The following is a 23,658-nucleotide window of genomic DNA, read 5'->3' as shown; positions in this document are numbered from 1 at the left end:
GCCCGAAGGGGCGGGCCGCGGCCGGCTGGTTCCCCGCAGGCCTGTGGGCAGAGCCGGCGGGGGCAGGGCGCTGGTCCCCCCCTCCGCGAAGGCCTTGGTGTGTCGGAGAGGCTGCCTGTCACAGCGCTGTTCCTTTCTCCTTCGCTGTGCGGCAGCTCTGCCTCGCCTCTTCTAAACGCGGAGTTAAAAGCTAGCAATTAGTAATTGCCGTGTGGGCAACTACTGACTTTTGAATTACCACTACATTTGCAATTTCATTGTCCGACGGAGCCCTCTTTTTCCTCACCCCTTAGTTCAGGGGATCTGTGCGTTTATTTCAAACTGCCTGTATATCTTCTCCCAAAAGGAAGGCCACGCGTTGCTAGTGTCTTGGTGTTTCTTCCCATTGTCTTTGAATTTGTCTTGTCCTTTCCAAAACCAGCTGAAACAAAACTACTCTGACTTAATAAGTTTAGTACGTCTACGTAGCAGCCAGACATTTGAAAGTGTTTCTTTTTAGGTTTTAAGTACCTTTCGTGTGGATTTTGAGAAATCCTGCACCTCTCATATTTCCTACACTGCTATATGCTAAGTGTTAGTTCAGGGAGACCAGGTTATGGATGAACTACTGTCCTGCAAATTCTTGCTTAGTGAATAGGCCCCAAAACTTCAAGAAACACGTTTGTATGAGGTACCTTATCTGTGTGACTGACTGTATGATCTGCAGAATAAGGATCAAGAGATTTGGGTGGGCTTTTTTGTAGGATATAGCATCTGCAGTAAGATACAGAATCTTCCTGTGAAGCTTTTCTTTTAATTCAAAGCTGAAATACACATATTATGTCTGTTTTTCTGCTTTCAGCTAGAACACTTACTGCTTTGTAGCATGTGACAAAGCCTAGCACTGATTTCCCCTACTACCTTCAGATGATGAAGAACCTGTGATGTTACAGTCAAGCCTGGGCCCTGTGTGTGACAACAGTAGCTCAGCTTCTCGTGGGCCCGGCACTCATCAGTGTTTCCCACGTGTGCTGTTCCTCTCATTATATGAGTTCTCAGGATCAGAGATGCACAGTGATGAAAGTTTTTCCCCCCATATGCAAGTTGAGCACTAATCCTTTACACAGCTTGAATAGTTTTACAATTTCTATTGTGTATCTCGAAGTTGTATATAAATCGTGAACTAGGCTCTACCAGGCCTTTGCTTTAAAAAGGCATGTGGTTAAGGATTTCCATTTTTGCCCTTGAAATGCAGACCTGCATGAAGTGGAATAAATTTACTTGCAACAGGCAAGTGACTTTATGTAAGTCAATTGTTCAGGAGATGAAAAAAAAGATGAAGCCAGGCTTACACTGTGTGATTTTGGAAGTGAAGTTTGGCTAGGACAGTGAGGCAAATATGTTCACAGCAAGATAAGCCTAGATCATGACTCTCACACCCTTTGCATCCTGTTGAAGGAAAAGGAGGGATTTTGTAGAGGATCCACTATAGATAACATTGAAGAAGACTGCTTTCATAAAAAGGCTTTTGAATGCCCTGGCAACAGATTATGAGTCTTGCCTTCTGGGTTTCTGAAAACTGAGCTTATCCAATTGGTGAACAGACTCTGCAGTGTCCTTCTTGAAACTTTCAGGCAGAACGCTGAAGTCACTGATGTCTGGATGCAACTTTTTCATATGGGATTCACCCTACATAAGAAAAAGCTACTAGGCCAGACTTAGAATAAATGGTGAAAGTTCTGTGAAGTTACTGTAGGAATTAATTTTGTTTAGAGTAGCTGTCATGCTGAAGAAAGCCTGCTCTCCAGCATCACGTACCTGAAGTCTTAAAATGAGTGCCATCTTCATCACGTTTTTTCACTTGTATGTTGAAATTTGTGGAAGTGCTTTGTTGAGGTAAAAGGGAGAGGTCCATATTTTACTGGAGGGCAGGTTTAGCCACAGCTCTCACTTGTTGGTTTGTCCACCTGCTTTGCAAGTAGATTTAAGAAACAAAGGCACTTCAATTTGGGTGTGGCTGTTTTATTTTCATGAACTGTTTTATGCAAATATTTATTAGCTGTTTCTGCCATTACAGGATGAGTCTGAGACACCTGAATCTGTTCTCTTCTAATTGTAAATCATTAATGCGGAGGAAAGTTTCTTGCTTTTAATGATAAAAGTCCTGCGTACTTCTCCCCTACTTGGTCAGGTCCTTGAAGCAGGTCTTTCAGTGCCAACACTAAAGGGGATGTTAGAGGTAGCTGTGATAACCCTAGGTGTTGGTGAAGCTGGAGACCTCAGAGGATGACTTTGCACTCTTAAGGACCAATTTATAGGTGTGGTGATTTTTTTTTTTTTTTGGTGGAAATACATGCCCTCCTTAAGCCAGTTGGGAAAAGCTAGAGTCCTGCTGTTAAGTGCTCCTGTTCTGCCCTCATGTTGGAGGAGGAAGTGGGTGGTGTATAATGCTCCAGACCATGTATTGCTGTCAAGGAAGTTTTCTGTTGGCAGGCATACAGCCACTTACAAGGAAAGATACAAAATTGTTTCAGCTTAGATCTAGCGGTAACATTGTACACTTGTGCAGGATGATTTTGCAGGTGATACTTGGTTATGGGCTTTCAAAACCATGAGCCTGTGCCCCAGTAGCTGCAGTGGTCTTTTCTCTCTGTTGGGGGCATGTTAGTTAGCATAGTAAGCAGGAATGAGTGCAGTCTGGTGGTTTCAGAGGTGCACAGCAGAAATGGCTGGCTAGTTTTGCTCAAATTCCTTTGTGTCAGGAAAAATCAAGTCTGAAGCGATTTGCTTGGAAAAGCAGTGGGCATCGTGCAAGTCGCTGGGAATTCAGGCACAGACTGACCATGAATGAATGCCCTGTGGTGAAACATAGCCCTCGGAAAGGCTGGGCATGCATGTAAACAGAAGGTTTGACTGCTGCAACCCCCTGAAAATGTGCCTTTCACCAGGGCAGTCCTGTAGGTACAGAACTACTGTAGTTTTGCTTCAAGGGTGCTTGACAGTTCAGCCCTTTCACTGCAAGTGCTCAGAGGCAGCCACACAGGAGGCATTGTCCACTTGCAAATAGTGCTTTTAGCTGCTCCGTGGATCAGATGAATTAAAGAAACTTAATCCAGGTAACTACTGTTCTGTGATAAATGATCTGTGATCTTTCCCCTCATCAGAGGCTTTAAAATTGTGGTGGTATGTAAAGTTGGGTCCTAATTAAAATTAATGCATTTTCTTCAGGAGCTTATATTGTTTTCTGAGAGCATATAGATTTATTTTTTTAATACCTTTTCCTAACAGAAAAATAGCTATTGCAATTTAATAGCATAATTTTGTCTACAGTTAGCTTGTTCCTGTGGTCTGCTGTTGGTCTGCGCATAGTGGGGTTTGGTTTTTTTCCACTTTTTCATATCTGGATACTACAGATTTATCATTCTTAACTTTCAAATTCCAGGTGAAATCAGAGTATTTTCAGAATTCTTGTCCTAAATAAGTAACTTGCATGTACATGATTTGCAGTCCTACTGCAGTGACTCCTGTCAGCTTAGTCAAAAGCCAATTAAAGTTAAATGGAGAATAGTTCTCAACAAGAAACCTTAATTTTTGAATTTTTTTCTAATCCGGGGAGTCCCATTGGCTGAAAGAGACTTAGCTTCATTGTTGTACAGTTTTCATTTGGGATGAGGTATTTTCATTACTTGTTCTGTGACTGAAATTCCTTTAAAATCATTCAGAAAAGTCTGCTTGCCTTTATGATGTCAGATTAAAAAAAAAAAAGTTTAAAAGAACACGTGCAAGATCAAATATTAAAGAAACCATCCCAAATTCCATGTCAGCAAAGATCGAACCAGTTGAAATGTCCTGACTTCAGGTTTCACGTGCTAACTTTGCTTCAGTAATTTAGCAAATCTGATCTGTTCTTGAAAGGCCTGTTCTGGACCAGCAGTTTTGGCCTCCTTAAATCATAAGCCTCCCCAAAACTTCTTTGAAATAAGTTTTCATTCCATTTATTTTAGAAGAGTACCTTGCATCTGCCAAGTGCATAGGAATGAGTTTTCATGGGACTCCTGTGACAGTCACTTACTTATTTGATTTTACACTTGCTTTGCAACCTGGTGCTAATCCAGAGCAGAGTGATGCTCCTGTGAGTGGAAAGTCTCTTCAACGAATTGCAAGCCTGAAACATCACTGTAATGGAAAGCAAGATACATTGAGGTGGAAAGAGTGGGATTGAGCAGTCAGGAACAGAAGCATAGTTTTGAAGTGCTGCCTCTAAACCACCTTGGTAGTAGTGAAATGATAGCATTTGTGTTTGTAGCGAGCCTTGTCTGTTTATTAGACCGTTAGACAGGCAGAACTGAGCAGTTGTGGTGTTACAGGTGTAGTAAGGGTAAAAGAGAAGCATTGTGGACAGATAACATCTGTTTTTTTGGTACAAGACACCTCATGTTTCAACCACAAGTTGCAGCACTTGAAGGACAGCTGTTTTGCTGCACAATAGAGGGCTTCTGTTCCAATTTGGGTCTCATCTGGGAGCCCAAAAGCACAACAAAACATGTCTTGCGTCCCCCATTTCAAGAAGATACCCAACGTACCCTGGTAGAGACTTATCGCATAGGGTCAGTATGCATTAATTCTCATATCTGTTTTGCTAGTTTGTCCTGAAGTGCAAAATACATGTTGACGCTTTACTGAAATATTGATGTTAGCTGGTGTGGACAAAAATGAGATGGTGAAACATCTGTGTCCAAGCTCTTTGCGAACTGAAGTAGCTGTCATTGTGTATGTGGAGCAGGAACTACCATGTGTTGATGCTTCTTTTTTTTTAACCACAGGATATACTTAATCCATCTTTAACCTGGTACCATTATTTTAATGTTAAACGATACAATTTAATCACTGTTTCATTTTTACTTTTCTAGAATCTGTTACAAAAGAAGTTGATGATGATGGTGATGATGACGACGATGATGAAGACGACGACGATGAGGATGATGATTCTGCAGTTAAAGAAGAAAATGGCGTATTAGTCTTGAATGATGCAAACTTTGACAGCTTTACTGCAGATAAGGACACTGTGCTGCTGGAGTTCTATGCACCATGGTGGGTTTGCAGCCTGTGGTACCTTCTTAGGTGCTGGCTGGCATGGCTGTTGGGGGCTCCTCTGACAGGACACGCTCCTAAAAAGTGAGCTTGGGTTGCAGTTTTAAAGGTAACATAGCAGTAGCTTGTCTGCAGGAGAAGCACTGGCTTCTGCTAGTCCAGAGTGGGAGACAGTTCTGGTGGCGTGGAAGTAACAGTTTCCCTGCCCCTGTACCATGCGACATACAGCAGCCTGCTCTTTCTTTACAAGCGTGGGTCATGCTGAGGCATCCTGTGCCAAGGGAAGCACAGCCCTGGTGCCATCCCTGCTCTGTGCCTGACAGGGAACAGAAATGGTCCCAGTGAGCCCCAGAAAAGTCATGCAGTGTGGTCTTGCAGCCTGCTATCATGTCCTTGTGCTGGCCCACTGAGAACTTGTGCAATTCCTCATCTAGATGGAGGAAACTTCCCTAACAGGGGAGTTGCTAGGAGGTTTTCCTTCTCTAGTTCAAATCTCTGTCCATGCCAGAAGAGTGTGGTGTGAGTAAGGACGTAGCTCGTTTGTATTATCAATTTAAACAGTGTTTCCTGTATCTACCTAATGATGTTAATTCTGCTGGCATACCAGGGTTCACAGTAACACCAGTGTGTTCGGGGAGCTACAGTGAATTTACCTTCCTATAGTTGAGACAAAGAATTTAGGCCAGAATGTATCTTTTCTTGCATTCATATGGACAAAAATGGTAGGGATGGTTAGTGGAGGAAAACAAGAGTAGGATATATTTGCAGTCAAGCTGCTGAGTTAGTGTTGCAGCCAGAACCTCTTTTCCTTTGTAGCTTAGTGATTTAAAGACAACTTACTCATTTGTCCTTTTCTAGTCTTTGAATAGAGATGGGAACATGATCTTGCTTGAGATGGAGTTGCCTTTTAACTGTTGCCACTCGCATTACAGACAACACCATCCCTGCTTGGTTGTAGGTACTACTTCTGCAGCTGTAGTTAGCTTCATGTTCAGTTTTCATGCAGGCAGAATTTAGCCAAACAGAAGTATGTGTGGTTATCACAGACTAAACACCCCTTCTGTTTTGTTTTTTTTTACTCCCCCTCCTGCCAGTTGAGAGGCTAAGGAGTACAGCCTATCTGCTACACACTACTTCTTTTTTTTTTTTCCTTCATTTTCCTGGTTTCATCTTCAGCTTGTCAAGTTTTATTCAGCCTTTCTTACACTGCTTTCCTCTGTCATGTCAGCTGTTGCTTCCCAAAGAGCTCTGGTTTGTCCAGAGAGAGAGCAGGTGCTGTGATACCATGGTGGGTGTGAGATTTCATTAGGCCACCTTAACTGGTTCATTCTTCTTTTTAGTTCAATTTAGGGTGCTGGGTAGAGAAGGTGGATCTAGATTAGGGAGAAGCTGAAGTCTGAGTGAGATTATATTTGTGGAGGCAGGGAAGAAGCAGCACAGTACAAGGTTTGAAATTTTGTTGAAAAAGCAATTGTTCATTTTTTTTTACGGTGGCTTTAGAAAACATAAGGAACTCTGTTGCCTTTTGAATGAAGAGGGGAGCAGAAATAGAAGAGGTTGGGATTTGAACAAGCAGCACAATAGTTACAGTTATTCTCTCTATTGTCTGAAAAGATGGCAAGACAAACATTCTTACAGTGAGGTTGTGAACACCTGTCAGAAGTCATCCTGGAAATGTAGAGTAGAAAAATGCCCCTGTGGGTCTGTTGTGGATTTATGTAACTGCTTGACTCTTCTTCCGACAGGTGTGGGCATTGCAAGCAGTTTGCTCCTGAATATGAAAAGATAGCCAAAACTCTGAAGGAAAATGACCCTCCTATTCCGGTTGCCAAAGTAGATGCTACTGCAGCCACTTCCCTAGCAAGTCGTTTTGACGTTAGTGGCTACCCGACCATCAAAATCCTGAAAAAAGGCCAACCTGTTGACTATGATGGTTCTCGGACGGAAGATGGTAAGCACCAGTCCTTTGCAAAAGGAGGAAGTATATGCTCTTGCTTCATCATTTGACTATGTTGAAGGACTATGATCTCAAGTTGCTTAAGGAGAATAATATTATGAAGGCTAAAATTTTGCCTGTCTTCTCAATTGGCTGCATGCTAAAGGACAGTTTTGCAGGTAGTGGGTAGTGCTGTTACTGATGAAAGCTTTCTAGAAATATGACTTGACTGAAATAGGAGGTAGTCTCATGCTTGCTGAAGGATCAGCTAATAACAAATGTCTGGTCTGTACACTGACTGTACATAAAACCACTTGTTTCTTGCTTAATGAATGTGTCCAGCTTAAGTCGGAGGGCAATAACTACCTTTTCTGTCTGTTTTGAGATGGAATTCATGTGCTAAGGTGCTGCAAAGTACAGATCTGTGCTCTGCATAATAAGATACTCTAGGGAGTGAAGAGAATATTAAAGACCTTCTTGTCAATACCAACAATGAAGTAAAGCATTAAAGAGCTTGATTAAGAAAGTGTTCTCATGTAAGCTTGACTGTGTTTGGTCCAGGACCGTGCTTGCCATTCTGATTTTAAATTCTTGATACCAACATTTGATGTGCTACCAGTATAGTAATGCAAGCTTGCTAATTGAGCTGTTGAACTGTATTTCAGCAATTGTGGCCAAAGTCAAGGAGGTTTCTGACCCCAATTGGACCCCTCCACCAGAAGCAACCCTGGTATTGACCCAGGATAATTTTGATGACGTCGTGAATGGTGCCGACATAATCCTGGTGGAGTTCTATGCTCCATGGTAAGCAAGAAGTTAGTCACTGGTACTTTTCTAGCACAGCTGGCCTGGACGTGCTTGGGGAACCTATTTTCTGTTGTTGTGCCTTGCCTTGTGCAGGGGTGTAGCTCCAATTCACCTTAGTTTGAATGTGGACATAGGTTCACACAAATAACTTGAGGACTAGACTGGATCTGTGTCTCAGCAAGGGTTGGTCTCCAAAACTTCACTGAAGATTCTCCATATGTACTAATTTGGAAACACATCAAGAGATATTGAAGACCAAAGGGAGTGGGTCTGTAATTTAAAAATGGCCTCTAAAAATGAAACTACCTATAGTAACATGGGGACAGACATAGAGATTGGCTTCAGGTTGGAAAGACAAGTCTTCCGGGACTGAAGTGTTCTCTAGAGATTGAATAACCCCATTTCTACTCTCTCCATTCTGGAAGATTTAACTTTTTAACTTCAGAGGTAGAAGGTACCTAGCAGGACTGGTGGCTTGTAAAAACTACCCTCTGCTCTCCTTCTTTAGGTGTGGACACTGCAAAAGGCTTGCTCCGGAGTACGAGAAGGCTGCCCAGGAGCTCAGCAAGCGCACACCTCCTATCCCCCTGGCTAAAGTCGATGCCACTGCTGAAACTGAGCTTGCAAAGAAGTTTGATGTTTCTGGCTACCCAACTCTGAAAATCTTCCGCAAGGGCAAACCTTATGACTACAGTGGTCCACGGGAAAAATATGGTATCGCATCTTCTGCTTTTTATTATTTTCTGAGGGCTTGACCACAAATGTTTTGATGTATCTATAGGATTTGCAGACTTGTTAGCATCATAGCAATGGCAATTGGGAAAACCTGGAAAACTCTGCTCTTATACCTACATAGGCCAGCAGTGTAAATTAGTCCCTAATCCTTATATTAATATCTTATGGTGGTACTACAAGCTCTTTCTTAATATAAAGTAAGTTAAACATATGTGGTGAAGCAGTGGCAGTATGAGTAAATGGGCAGCCTTTAATTGGACTAGAGTGCAACATAAGGGCTAGCAAAGTGTTTAATATTAGATTTTAATAAGAGGGAAGATTTCAGACTATCCATTTAGAACTTTGGCTTATAACAGGGTCAGGAGACAGTGAAGGGTCTGGAATTTCAGAAAGGTTACTTTAAAGATCAGCTGATATTCGTGGAACTCGTGCTTGATCACCTCTTCTGAAACCAACCTGAAGAGACTATCCAGAACTACAGCTTTAAAAAAGTTGGATTGAGGTCTTACTTATTTGGTCTTCTGGTTATTGTGGGTGGTAAGGCTGCACAGAAAGAAAGGTGTCTGTGGGAACTGTGGTGTTAAACAATGTCACAGGGAAAATGCCTGAACCTTTCAGTTCAGTAAATGTTCTAAGCAACTTTGGGGTCACATTTGTCTCACAGGTATTGTTGACTACATGATTGAACAGGCTGGTCCTCCGTCCAAACAGATTCAGGGTACCAAGCAGGTACAAGAATTTTTGAGGGATGGGGATGATGTCATCATCATTGGTGTCTTTAGTGGAGAGAATGATAAAGCCTATCAGCTCTATCAGGAAGCAGGTAAAGAATGTTTTAAAATATTAATGAAATGTATGTTTTGTTGAGATTCTGCCTGGGACTTTGGTCATGGAGAGATCCTTTATTTCTGCTCTTAGTATAGGGGGGGTGGTTGGAGAAGAATAAGAGGAAGATTGAAGGGTGATCTTCCACTTGAGGAAAAAGCTCACACCAGATTTTGAGTCTATAACTCAAGTATCAGCCAGTCACAGGAGATACCTCCTCTTGGTATTGTGTCCCTAAAAACATACAGACTAGAGAGGAGGGGAAAATGCCTAGCCTAGGAACAAATCACAACTTCTTGGCTTAAAGCCTTACTAGCTTTGCGATCTGCTATTGCTTGTTTCACATCTGACAGTTCCAGAGGCTGGGCTCTGCCAGATTTATTTATGGTGGACTGACCTGGAGAAAGAATCCTCATCCGCCTCTGGATCAGTTTAGCTAGATCCATCCTGGTGATGTTTATTCTTAAACCCTGTTGATGTGACACATTGATGGTCCTATTAATGATATTTGCTACCGCGCAGAAGCAGCTAGGCTCTTGAAGTGCTTGATCCCTTTAATCAATCCCTGTGTCTTGCACGATTGAACCACTCTCAGCCACTCTTGGTTTCTACCAGAGCCTTGAGAGCAACATGGGCAATTCTTCTTCCCCCTGGCTATGTCTGTTTCTGGGGCTGCCAACATTTATAGTTGTGTATAGGAGCTGATGTGGTTGCTCTAGCATAGCAAGATACAGAACTGTTCCCCAAAGCAAATAGACTAAGTGACCTTGTGAGTTCCCTTCCAGCTCTGCTTTCTGTTATCTGGAGGGAAGCCGAGAGGTAGGAGATTGATAAACAAATAGCTGTTTCTCCATATATGTTTTGGAAGCTGTTCAAGGCTTTTGATTATGGAGAATAACCCAAGTAGGTGAGTTGTTGAACATCATTCAAACAGTGCTACTCAAATTGTATGTATTTTCATGTGCTGCTCCACCCCTGGATGAGAGCTGTTCTCTGAGACTCTGGGTTGCTCCATGTCCCATTGAGAATGGGAAGAGAATTTCTGTGCGGTGCAGTCTCCAGATTTCAGTCAGAGGCTGTCATTTCACTTGATGACTCTTCTTTCTCCCTGACCATAATTTTTCAGCTAACGGTTTAAGAGAAGATTACAAGTTCCACCACACCTTCAGCAATGAGATTGCAAAACTATTGAAAGCATCTCCAGGAAAACTGGTTGTCATGCAGCCAGAAAAATTTCAGTCAAAGCACGAGGCCAAGATGCATGTTTTGGATCTTAAAGTGAGTAGCTGGTCCAAAGCTAGAAAGTTTGTACGCGGATTGAAGGTTCTCTTTCTTTGTATACATGAGCAGTTGGCATCTTCCTGTTGGAAGTATGCCACTAGGTACTTGAAGGAACTCGTTTGTCCCTTGAAATTGTATTGCTTTGTTCAAGAAAGCTTTATGAAATTAACCCAGAGGTTATGTATTCAAATAATAATTTACCATTACAATATTCAGTTTGAGTAGAATAGTAAATTATCTTTAGTGCTTAAGGACTTGAAGAATATGGTGACAATAGTGTTTACAGCATGACCTTCTTTCTCATTCATGCATGCATCAGTATTACTTTTCAGTAGCATGTTACAGAAATGCCACTTCAATGCATTTGACTGAACTTTTTTCCCCAAATTTTTTAAGCAGGACTCTACAGATGGATCAGAGATTAAAGAGCATGTGCTAAAATATGCTTTGCCTCTAGTTGGCCATCGCAAGCCTTCCAACGATGGTAAAAGATATGCTAAGCGTCCTCTAGTGGTTGTCTATTATTCTGTAGACTTTAGTTTCGACTATCGTGTTGGTAAGTTAGCTAAGATTACCTTTTCTCCACTTTGGGAGGAAGCCAGCAGTAAGTAACTAGAAATTACTAACCCTGTTGTGTTCTGTTTTTTCAGCTACGCAGTACTGGAGAGGCAAAGTCCTGGAAGTGGCCAAAGACTTCCCTGAATACGTGTTTGCTGTTTCTGATGAGGAAGACTATTCTTCTGAAATAAAAGACTTGGGCCTGCTTGAGAGTGGAGAGGATGTCAATGTTGCTATTTTGGATGAACATGGCAAGAAATATGCAATGGAGCCAGAAGAGTTTGACTCTGATGTACTCAGGCAGTTTGTGCAGGCATTCAAAAAAGGTGCAGTTTCTAAAACAGGGTTCTCTAAGCCATTTGCTTTGTTCCCCCATTGTTTTTCAAGAGGTCTTTCTGAGACAATGTCTGTGACAGTTAAATGTGCAGCCTCACAGTGCTCTGGGACTTAAAGCTTTTGGATGTTTCTTGCCTTTATTTTTTAACCTCAGTTCACTAATTTTACTTGGATTATGCTGTGGCATCTAGCTGTATTCTAAAACTAAACATGTTTGCAAGCCTAAAACACTCATGCAGCTTTGAAGCGTGAGTTGGTGCTCATTTCGGGGGCTAGTATCATAAATTGCTGTCTACTACATTGTGGATGGACAGCCATAAAAAGAGGGGAGGAAAGGTTCTAGGGAATTGTGAAACAAATCGCTACCTGTATTTCACAAGGTGATTGTGCTGAAACCCACCGGCAAGCTAGTTTCATGCAAATATAAGTTCATTTACTAGTGCGGTGCTTTTCCCTGGCAGGAGGATGTGTCTGTGCCCTTTGTTCTTGGGGGAGATCATAAGGATTGCTCTTACTGCATTCTAACAGTAGCATGTGTTTTGCTTCCTTCTAGGAAAACTGAAGCCTATTGTGAAGTCCCAGCCAGTGCCAAAAAATAACAAAGGGCCTGTGAAAGTGGTAGTGGGTAAAACTTTTGATACCATAGTAATGGATCCAAAGAACGATGTTCTCATAGAGTTCTATGCCCCGTGGTGCGGACACTGCAAGCAACTAGAACCGGTGTATACAGAGCTAGGCAAAAAATACAAGAATGAGAAGAATCTAGTCATAGCCAAGATGGATGCCACTGCCAACGACGTGACGAGTGACCACTACAAAGTGGAGGGATTCCCCACAATCTACTTTGCTCAGAGGGACAGGAAGAATAACCCTATTAAATTTGAAGGTGGGGACAGAGATTTAGAGCATTTGAGCAAGTTTATAGAGGAGCATGCGACAAAACTCTCCAGAACAAAAGAAGAGCTTTAGATAGGATGAGGGTGGTGAAGAAAAATTGTTTGTACATTGTAGTTAAAAACAAGTTACTGACAAAACTTCCATGAGAGAAGAATTAAGCAGTTTGAGCAAGGAAATTCTTGAGCAGTAAAGCAATTGCAGTATCTTTTTGGTTTTTTTATATGGCAGAAAAGTTTTTCTGGACACTGAACTTCTCTGATATGAATGTCTTGCGTTAGTTATGGTTTTGATCTTTGGAGAAAAATACATCCTCTATTTTTTGTGACTATCTTGAGCTTGATTATTTGATTCCAATGCAACTTTTTAAAGTTAAAAGATATTACTGAAAAGAAAGAACCAGATCCCTCTGCCAAACAGATTTCAATGTCAATTGTTGGTATGATTACTGAGGGGAGCAGTGTTTTGAGCCAGTCTCTCTTCTGTTATATTTCTGTATACTTATTCACATGACTATATCACTGTATTCTTTGCTGAGGATAAGAATGGCAGTTTTCTATAAAGTATGGGCGAATTATTCAGTCCTGTTGAGATGACACAGTGACTTTCTAACTAAATGTGTTGTAGACCTGTCTGCTTTTGCTTTGTGCTCCTCTGTAGAGAGGGTGATGCTAAAATAGCAAGTTTTACTTCTCTTTACTAGTCCATATTGACCCATTTATATCTTAGTCTTCCCAAGTACGTTTTGGATGAACTGGAGTTGTGGTGGAGGGAGCATCTAGTGGGTGGTAATGCTTGGATTCTAGTATCAAATCTATTTGTTGCCATCTCCTTTCCTTTTTTGCAGAGAGGAAAGTTTGGTAGGGATTTTTCTCTGGGGAAGCAGACTTCTTGTGGACTTTATTCTTGTGGTGGTTACTGCAGTTACAAAGGTTGATCGCATCCACTTTGTGCTCCTCTTGGCAGTATGTGTGTTTAAAAGTGGATTTTGATACTGAATGTTCCAGTTTAGATATGCCTGTAAATCTATGGGCTGTGTTGGGGTATATACTCCAGAAGCACTGTCTGCCTCTTGGAGCTGTGATGCCACGGTGTGTGCGACTTCAGTGTCAACAAGGCAGTTGTGATACAGATTTGATTTTACGGGTAGTGCTTCTCTCCTAGCAGCACTGTTTTCTGTCTTGCAAAAGACTGAAATCAGCAGTCTTCCTTCAGCATTTCCTTGCTGTATTAGTTTTTGACTTTTTGGAGGGTGTGCAAATCTAAAACCCCACCACCCAATGTTTTGTTTTTGGTTTTGTTTTTTTCTTCTGGGGAGATGCAGTCTTCTGTGTAGCAAGGGTAAACTCATGCCCAGGAGGGGGCTGTTAAGGTATAGTCCAAGGACCCAAAAGGACCTGCAAGAGGGTACATAATCCTTATTTCTACTGCACCTTGCATCCCTGTTGAAGGGACGTGCCTCCCAGCTGCTTTGAGGGGACTGTTCCTCACTGACTGTTAACAACCTACGCGACAAAGCGTGACTAGCAAATTATTCTTGCAGAGGTGTATAAGATTGCATGAAGGCTTTCTCATAATTGACAGTTTAGTTGACAGTACTGAACAAAGCTCACCAGCAGATTATGGATGAAGGGGACGGTATCAAATCTCCACGGTGTGCTGGGATGTGGTTGGATGCTATTCGGCTCCTGTTGTTTATCAGCAAAAGCTGGGAAGTGCTAAGCAACTATTCAGGATCAGATCTCAATCACTGCTTTGTGTTAAAACAGTGTCATAATTCCCTTCAGGGCCTTGGCTTTGTGAAATCTCCTCTTTATACAGTAGAGGGCTTTTTTTTGACTCTCCTTAAATGTACAGATAGCTGTTAAACTTAGGCAATATTTCACCTACAAGACTTTTTTTTACCAAGTGTATTATCTTCCCATCAGCTGAGTAGCAAGTTATGACCTGTCTGTAGGTTGAGATGAACTCAGTTCTTCAAAGAAGTAGGCACAGACTTCTAAAATCAGTGCATAAACAGTTCAGTTTCTATCCTGAAGCACATACCTCACTTAATACTGCAGGGAACTAAACCGCTCCTGCTTATTAGTTAGTTGTAGGCTTTAGGGATTTATTTCAGAACAGATAATGTCTAACCAACAGCAGGATATAGATAAATATGGAACATGTAGAAGGGAGGGTGAAAAGTCCCTTATTGGTGGTGGGGACTACAGTCAAGGCTGAGTGAAGCTCCATTCTTCGTGGGACAGTAAGTTTTACAAGAGTTTCTTGCCCGTCTTCGTGCTGATGCTTGCTTACTAACATTGTCATTGCCAACGCTGTACTGTTTCTGTTGTAGACTTCCTCCCAGCAGGACCTGACACCAGTCTGGGTGGAAAACCACCTCTCCTGCCTGCTGGGAGCCTTTGTGGCAATAAAAGGGACAAGGCCCAGGGGAGCGTCCAAGGTGTCTTTCATGGTGCCCCTGTTGTTTTCTTCTTCCTTGTCTCCGCAGGTGGAGGCGGCCTGGTACACGGTTACTTCAGGGTTATGCTCAAAGACTGGAATTTTCTTCTGCAGCAGCAGTGCTTAAGTCCGAGCTGAATACGGAAGAGGGATTGTTGCAGTTGAGTGTTTTATGATCCTGCCAATTTGTTGAGGATCCTGATTTATGATCACTTAAAGCAACCTAACAGTTTGATGTCAAGGTTCACTCTGTTACTTCCTGCATGAGGAAACATACAAAGGAAAATCGAGCTAATATTTTGGAATGACTTACACAGAGATTGTAGGGTGCAAAAAGGTGAGGGAGACCCTCCTGTTGAGTCATGAGGTTCAGAATGAACCCCCTAAGCCCCTGATGGAGCTTAAGTGCATCTGGATCCAAACTTAGTCCCAGACTCGGTCAATGGTTTATGTGTAAGAGATACAAAGGGTAAGGAAAACCTTTTGAGTCACAAGGTCCAGAATGGACCCCCCTAAACTCCTGACGGAGCCTAGGTGCATCTGGATCCACTCCTAGTCCCAGACTTGGTCAGTGGTTTATGTCTAAAGGATTATGTGTTGATGGCTAAAGGGTTATATGCACACATCCAATTCTTTATATTACTTAGCTAAGCTTCAATGTTTCATCATGCTTACTCCCAATTTGCCTGCCTTCCATCTGGGTGTCCGGCGTTAATTCACCCCGAAGTTTGAACCCTTCAGTCCAGGCGTCCAATGTTAGTTTGCTCTGAAGTTCAAGGTTTCCTGAAAAGACTCTCAGGCATCAGATTTTATTAATAGAGTGATAGAGCAGCAGAGTCAGCTTCAGCTGGTGCCTCTGAAGAGGGGCCCAACCCAAACAAAGAAATCCCTGGGCAATTACACCCTTACAAGCTGTTCACCCACCCCTCAAGCACTCTTCATGCACCTTCCACATGCCCTTCTTTCCAGTGGTGATTCTGGTCTGAGCTGCTTCTGACACCTCGTTGGATTCCTTCACTGTCTTTGGACAGGCCATTTATTGTCTTAAGTTGCAGGTGCTGTTGATGGTTGTAGCCTTGAAGCCTCCTTATCTCCTGATTTATGCTGGCTCTGGAGCCCTTTTTTGACTAATCAGAACACATTCAGGGAATCTAAGTGGAAATTTACAGCTTAAGGTTTTGAGTCTAGCTGCTCATACTAAGTAGAGTTAAGCAAACAGCATACTAAATCACACAATGTTATAACAGATTCATTCTATTTAAAACTTAAACTAAACAATATCTCTTAACACTGAGAGATCTCCCTGTGCTAGTGGAGAGTTGCCTGGTGTGCAGTCCCGTTGCCTTCCAGGGAGAACTCAAATTGGGCTCATCCAATGATGTCATTGGTAAAAGATCTCTCTGCCTTGAGGAGCAACCTTGAGGGTCATCCCAGCTCAAGGGGAGATCACTGCCATGCAGCCACACTGACTAGCAGCGAGGGAGAGCACGAAGGAGGCTCATAGGAGCTGTCATTTATGGGATAAAGTGGTTGGCTCATAGTCAGATTGCATACAGCAAGAGGTATGCATGAGAATCCTTGTAGCTCTGCTCCTCTGTGGGTTTCCTAGAGGAGTTCTTGGCCCGGCTCCAGCCTTTACCCCCTTTGGAGCCTGTACCAAACCGCTGCTGGTTTGGTTAAGGGGTGGGGAGTTGAGTGTGTCTGTCGCAGGAATACCCTAGTTGTAGCATTGCTTACTTAGTTTCTTGCCAACTGTGAGTTGCAAAGGCCAGGCAGCATTAGCCGAAGTAGGTTATGGGTTGAGGTTATGAGCAGTAGAGGGAACGAGGATTTGATCCGTCCTTACACTTGCATCACCCAGCCGCGTTTCCTGTGAGTCTGTGGCTGTGTCGCACACCTTGGCACCTGCACCTCATAATGGATGTATTTATCTTGAGCGCTTCTCAGCAAGATGAGGATACTGTGGCCTCTCAACTTTGAGCAAAGACATAAAAGCAATCTGCTATCCTTAACTCCAGTGTCCTGTCCCCTGCTGTTTGCATTATCAACATCATGTCACCTTTCTGTGGAACTCACTGGAATGGTGATATCATTAGGTCAGTTGTCTCTCTGTAGAGAGTTCTCTACCTGAAAAGAGGTATTAATGTGATTGATGCCTTTTAAGGGGAACAGGTCCTACCATCTTGTGAAATTTGTTAAATGCATTGTGCGTGTCTGCTTTTCCCTTCCTGGTGCATTAGGATGCTTTCCTAAGCATCTTAAAACTCCATTAAAGTCACCTAAGTGCTGCTGATTAGCCTTGGTGTTCCTTTCTTCCTGAAGAAAAAAGCATGCAGTGTAGAAGGACAAGGGAGCTCCCCTCACTTGCTCTTAGCACAGCTGCATGAGCATATGGCATAATTTCTGATTGTAGTTCCAGGTGGGAGACAGCCTGCAGCTTATGCTTCAGCACAGGACCAATTTGTGTAATAATAATGGTTCCTGGGTAGGCTCCAAGGAGCCTGGCCTGGTGTAAATCTCCCACACATCCTCTAGAAAACAAACATTTTTCTCTAAACTGTAGTATATCTTTAAGTAGGCAGACTTGAGATTTCTTCAGGGCCATTTCCTTTCCCTGAAGGATCAAGGAATAAGGTAGGCAGCAACTCTACCACAGTTCGTGCTCCTTGAGGGAGTTTGTACTGTGTCTGTGGCGACAGTCAAGGTGACAGCAGATACTGGCCTGGGATCTTGATACTGCGTTAAGTGCCAGCTTTTTTGGGACTGGAAGAGATGGTTGACAGTAAAGGCACATTTCTCTTTGCAATTGAGGTTAGTATTTGGTTTTTACTGTAATCAATTTTATACTTCAAAACTGTTAATTATGGTGGTGCCTGCGTATGACCCAGAATTTGGCTAGTAGCAAGCAAGGCTCTGCAGATCTGGAGACTACTCCACAATTTATCTGTCCTTTTGTACGTGAGGCTATGCACTGAGAAAATGGGCTTCTGAAAAGTAGAACATGAATAAGAATAAATGATACAGGTTATAGGCTTTTCATAAAGTAGCAATAAGTGTAAAGGTCAGACTTGGGTCCTTCCTTCTACAGTAGGCAGAAGAGGCCACTGCAAACTGTCCGTGCCCCGGAATGCGCTTTGCTCACAGCCTGCGTTGGAAATGGTCAAGGATCAGAGGATTGAGTATTGCAGTCTGTACGCTCAGCCCTTGATGGGGGTTAGTGAGTACATCAAGCCCTGTGCAAACAAGTGTGTAATCCACTTAGTCCAGCTGGTGCAGAGCCTTGTGTTTACAAAGAAATTTGGCTTTGCTTTGCTGTCCTTAAGTGGCAAAAGCCCCTCTTTCTGTGCAGAGCAGGGATCTCTGAGCACCCCTAGCTGACGGTGCTGAAATGCTGCAGCATCTTGCCTCAGTTGCCAGGCATTTCTGGGGCTACAGCTGGTAGTAGTGCTGCACACCTTGAAGTAGAGAGGTGTCATACGAGTGGCTGCACATCACTGCAGTGCAGTTCCAAGGGAGGGCTCCCCTTCCTTTCCTGCCTGGGCTCATGGTAGGTTGCACAGCCATGCAGCCATAAGCAGGAGAAACTTTCCTGACACGCGTGGCCTGTCTTGACATCCATGCCCAGACTCAGAGCTCACAAGTCATCTTGTTTACTGTCAGCTTTGGAAGTTTCTCCCAGAGACTGCGGATTGATGTCATGTTAATGTTGTTGCGGGAATTTGTGTCGTGAGCAGCTGGCTTTATATGAGGCTGCTGTGCTGTTATCTGACCCTTTGGAGCATTGCTTTCTGCACCATTCCTGAATGTCTTGACAAGTTCCACAACCAGAAACACACCATGAAATCTAAATGATCACATCTTTGCAGACACAGCTTGGGTCTGGAAGGACATGGCCATTTTCTAGTTTAATTTCTACATATAGGGAGGAAGAAATTTGCTCTGTGAATTACCATAAATCCTTCCATTAGAAAAATTGAAATTTCACTTTCCTAAGTGCATTGGTTTATTTTTTCTGTTTTTTGGTTTTGTTTTTTTTTTTTCCAAATCCTAAGCTGTGTGTGGCTTGATTATCTCCTTTACCTTTTTGTTAAAGCTATATTTAATCCAATCATGCAAAGAAAACTGTTATCACAGTCAGTAACCCAATCCTCTGATGGATTTCCATATGCTGAGGTTTTGAACAGCCAGTTTCTTCATAGTGAAAGGTAACACTTGTCAGTCTGCTCTTGATTAATGCCCTCCTACTTGCTTTGTCTGAGTTATAGAACCCTTCCTGAAATTCAGTATGTCTTGCCTTACAATAGGGGAGAATTGTTCTGCAATGCAGCCAGGTAAATTGCTGCTCAGAATGATAAATGCAGAGGAAAAGAAAATACAGCAGAAGGTGGGCTCAGAAAAAAGCAAATGATAACTCAAATTTCCTTAAAGTCAAAGAAATCAAGGCTAGACAGGATGATTTACTCAGCTATTCTGATTGCTGTACATATCAAGCCCTAGATTTTCAGCTGTTTACTTTCCATATTCAGCCTAATAACTTGTATTTAACCTATGTACCTGTTCCAAAAAGACAAAGTTCCACAACCAAAGTCCTCATGCTACACTAATACTGATTTCTGAACCACAGAATGCATCTAGTAAATGGAACGTACCTCCTGAAAGTGGTACTGCTTTGAGTAAGGAAGGTGGTTCTGCATTTAACTTGCCATGTGAAATATATCATGTTATTTTTGCTAATGCCTTTGGACATGTATTTTAATATGGGGTTTGGTGGTGCTTTCGTGTTTTGAGTTGGTTTCGGTCTTTTACAGCCTGAAGATGATCTAACAGCTAAAGGGTAACCAGTCAAACTCCACTAGTGTAATTAAGCTATAGCTCTTCCCAACCAGCAGATCTTCACAGAGGGCCTAGTGCCAGGTGGGTTGAGCTTTGTTCAAGGTCCTTTCAACAGCCTAACAGAGCAGATAAATACAGCAGATGCAAATTGAGAGGGGTCTTCATTGGTGTACTAACTGGTCTACTGAAATGAAAGTGGCCTTACTAATCTGCCTGCCTCTTATTTTTCTGAGATCACTTGTAATGTTCCATTTGGACAAACCAGCCACTCCTTAAATAGAAAAGTCACATTTTAAATAAATCAAAAAAAAGGTCAGTGGGCTTTGTTTTTTATTCTTTCCCTTCCAAGATGCATCACAAGTATTAATGAGATCCTTGAAGCACGCTGTTCTCTCTAGCAACACAGCAGGGGGTGTAAGGGGGACACTTCCTCATATTGGAAGCTGTCCAAAAGGCAGGTAAGGATCAAAAAGTCTTTCTTTAATTACGGTGATGTGACAACAGGTTCAGTGGCACAAGCAATTCAGTGTTTGGCTTTTTTCCTAACAATGCAGCTGGTTTTGCTGAGAATTGTAGGAATAGTCAACCTTCATCAGACATACAGTATTTCAACACTTCAGCCTGAGGGGATCCTGTTGAACTATGGATATATAAGGAGTAAGTCATCATCTCGGCTGTGAACCACTCCATGTTGAAGGTCAGCCCTGACTTGTTGATGGGAAACATCTTGTAAAAGGAGGAGGAAATTAGGATAACGTGTGAAAATCACTACACACATGTAACCATGAATAACAGGCAGTACCAGGCAATGCAGCTAATCACCTGTATATGCTGGTAGCAAATACAGATCCATAACTATGTAAGTGCAAGAAAATCTGGGAAAACATCTAGTCTGAGAAATGCATCAGCTCAGACATAAAGTAGAACGGTCTGAAGATGTTCTAGTGAGAATTGTAAATTTTTGTTACTGTTCAGTAAAAAAAAAAAAAGCCACAAAACTGATTTGGTTTGAAACCTTCCTCTTAAATAACTTTTCATCTTATCACTAGCTTAAATTAGTAATTAATTTAAACCACGCATTTTTAATGGTGATGAATGCCTGACAAACAACAAAAATTAAAAAGTTTTTGCTTTGTACACTTTGACTTCAGAGAATCCATCAAATGCCTTCCAAAGTATACTGCTGGCCTCATTTGCTTGCCACCAGAAAGAAGTGGTTATTACATGGTTTTCTACTGTCTATGGGCTTTCATTTCTCCTAGTTCAGGTTTTCTTTTATTAAATTGAATCCAGTGTTAACCCTTCAGAATAAGAAAGCTACATCCAGCATTAGGGTGGCAACAAAAGACTCGATACTTAAAAATTAGTTTACATTCCACTGCAGGGACCAGTCAACTGTGAAGTTTGGTATCTGGGATGCACCTGCGAGGGAAAAGTCCTGATGGAGAGAATTAAGGACCTCAGTGAAGATCCAAAACAAACAGGGCAGTGAGAAAGAAGCAATCAAGCTCCAGCCAGCAGGAAATGCTGAGGAAAAGGCCTGAATGCCACCTCTCTTTCAGGCTTAGGCAGGTTTATTGAGGTCACAGGAATGTGCTTGCAGTCTCTTGTGATCCTCAGTGTAAAACTCCCTCTGGAAAGCAGGTGATGTGACAATTCCCTATTGAAGAACTTCTCTTTAAGCAGGAGGTATGACCCTCCACGGTTTTATAACGGGTTATAACACCTGCCCAAGGTCAAGGAGATGTCTTCCCTTTACTGCTCAGACGTACGTCTCTTGAGATAAGGCTCTAGCACTCTGTCAGAGAGCACTAAGCTGTCCTGCATCTCTAGAGGAATGAAATTTTGTTGGGTTAGAGAAAGAAACCAAAACTTTATCAGATGGCTGATGGAGAGGACTGGCTTACTGCTGTCCTTCATAACACAGGCAGGTCCTTCTCAACCCATCCTTAGACCTGACCTGTGTTACACTGCAAAAAGTGTACCTCTCTTTCCCCCCCACCCCCTCTCCGGGCAGGTGGGAGGAGCATGGTGTAGTTGGGAACTGTCAGTGTGAGGTTAATGGTTGGACTACATGATCTTTAAGGTCTTTTCCAACCGAGACCATTCTGTGATTCGGTGAGCACTGGCTGCTGTGCTCAGTTACCCCAATGCAGTCGGGAGCCATGGGGTGCAGTTATGCTTTATGTGGCAAGTTCTGTCAAAGCGGGACTGTTAGGAGCACCCTGCTGTGCTTTGGGCATGCCACTAGACTAATTAATTAAATTAGATGATGTTCTGTGCGTTGGGGGCTGCACGTGGCAGCAGGCAAACTGAACCACCAAGGATTTGGCTAGAAGCGTGGGTATTGGGATAGGTACTGGATTCTTATAAATGGAAAAGTTAATTGTTCACGTTTTTGCGTAGCAGTAAATCGACAAGAGAGAGTGGTGGTGCTGGATGAAAGGCGATGGGGGTTTGTGCTCGAGGTGCAAAAGACTAGTCAAGTGCAGTAGTGGGAAGGGGGGAAAGAGAGAACGAGGAGATCAATCTGTAACTGACTGTGAACAATCAATTGAGATACCCCACTACCTTCGGACCAGCCGACAGCCAACTGCGGCGCAAAAACTATTTATACCATCCTCATCCCGATGCTTCTATAGTTATGGCTCACGGCTGACTGGCGTCTCTAGCCTTCCCTTGGCCATTAATTCAAATATTTAATCCTGACAGCGCGATAAATTCCAGGCTGCAATGAAACGCCTTTAAGCAGCAGCAAAAATCGCGGCGCGGCGGGGCTGCCCCGCTGCATTCTGGGAAGGCAGTATGCAAATCAGGCGGGCCCCGCCTTCCCCCCTCCTGGGTCTTGTTCCGCTGCTACCAAACCGCCCTGCAGCTTCCCTCCTTTCTTTTCTTTTTTCTTTCCTCGTTGTTAAGCCTGGCATTATTTTTTTTTCCACATCTCTTTACTGTGTTTTCTTAAGAAAATCAAGCTTCTGGCATCATACTTGCCCGCACAGTTGCCACTTGTTTGCGTCTCCTTCCCTCAGCTTGTTTTAACGGCTTTGACAGATGGAATTGCCAAAATAATTCCATTTCTACCAGCTAAGTGAAAGGAGATGTCTGACTGGAAGACACGAGCTCCTAGGCACCCCGATGGCGGGAAATGCCGCCGTTTTCTAAAAAGGTATTTAAAAAAATCAGCCTGTGTACGTGCTTCAAGATGTGTTGAAGGGTCGTTTGGATGAGACGGTGGGGGCTATGGTGCAGGGGAGAACTTTGCAGAGTAGGGCTGAGGGTTGGACTCCATGATCCCAAGGGTCTTTTCCAACCTGAATGATTCTGTGATTCTAAGAGCTCCCTTCAGCGCTGCGCAATATCAGAAATTTGTATTAGCTCGCCACGAAACTTGATGAGCATTGGAGGCTGCCCAAGGTGAGCAGCAGGAGCACACGGTCAGGCCAAGTTGGGCAGGGGATCACCACCCACCTGCCAGAAGCAAGCCGTGAGATCTGCTTGGCTGCAAAAAGGACCTTCATTTCTCAGAGCCTCCCTTTGGTGTATTTTCCAGCTTCACGTGCAGTGAGCACAGATATCAATAAGCACCGATTCACGTAATTTATTTCTCCCTGGGCTTCTCTCTCCTTTCTCAAGAGGGATGCTTTTGCTGTGGGAATACAGCCCATCTCTTCTGCCTGGGGAAACCCTGGGCCAGACACAGCTGCGTTCTCTCCTTCTGCAATAAGTGCAAGCAACTGGTAGTTAATCTCTTGAATTGCTACCTTTTTCCTTCCCCAAAGGCCTGTGATTATTGAAGAAAGCTGGGTTTTCCTGGACTTGGAAGGCTTCTTTTTAACCCTTTTTTTCTCTAAAGGCCTGTGGGCGCTTGTCTCTATTGGTTGTCAGGTCTGGCGTAATTCTTCATTGGCAGTGTTTCCATAACTGACTTCACCAAATGC

The 23,658-nt window shown here is 43.0% G+C and overlaps 1 protein-coding gene across 1 annotated transcript in view; it reads left to right on the top strand.

Moving 5' to 3' along the window:
• The window catches only part of PDIA4 (protein disulfide isomerase family A member 4), a 17,626-nt gene extending 4,853 nt beyond the window's left edge, over positions 1-12,773 (top strand). Inside the window, exons 2-10 of the mRNA XM_026843813.1 lie at positions 4,890-5,070; positions 6,816-7,021; positions 7,672-7,810; positions 8,322-8,527; positions 9,213-9,371; positions 10,500-10,651; positions 11,054-11,210; positions 11,305-11,538; positions 12,102-12,773. Coding sequence (XP_026699614.1) covers positions 4,890-5,070; positions 6,816-7,021; positions 7,672-7,810; positions 8,322-8,527; positions 9,213-9,371; positions 10,500-10,651; positions 11,054-11,210; positions 11,305-11,538; positions 12,102-12,517 — 1,850 coding nt within the window. The 3' untranslated portion in view covers positions 12,518-12,773. The remainder of the gene's footprint in view (positions 1-4,889; positions 5,071-6,815; positions 7,022-7,671; positions 7,811-8,321; positions 8,528-9,212; positions 9,372-10,499; positions 10,652-11,053; positions 11,211-11,304; positions 11,539-12,101) is intronic.
• Positions 12,774-23,658: the final 10,885 nt, after the last annotated feature.

Source organism: Athene cunicularia (assembly GCF_003259725.1).
Source record: "Athene cunicularia isolate RWA chromosome 2 unlocalized genomic scaffold, athCun1 chr2_part2, whole genome shotgun sequence".
In the NCBI taxonomy this organism is placed as follows: domain Eukaryota; kingdom Metazoa; phylum Chordata; class Aves; order Strigiformes; family Strigidae; genus Athene; species Athene cunicularia.
Note: the sequence above shows the minus strand (reverse complement) of the source record. Positions and strands in the feature narration are given on the sequence as shown.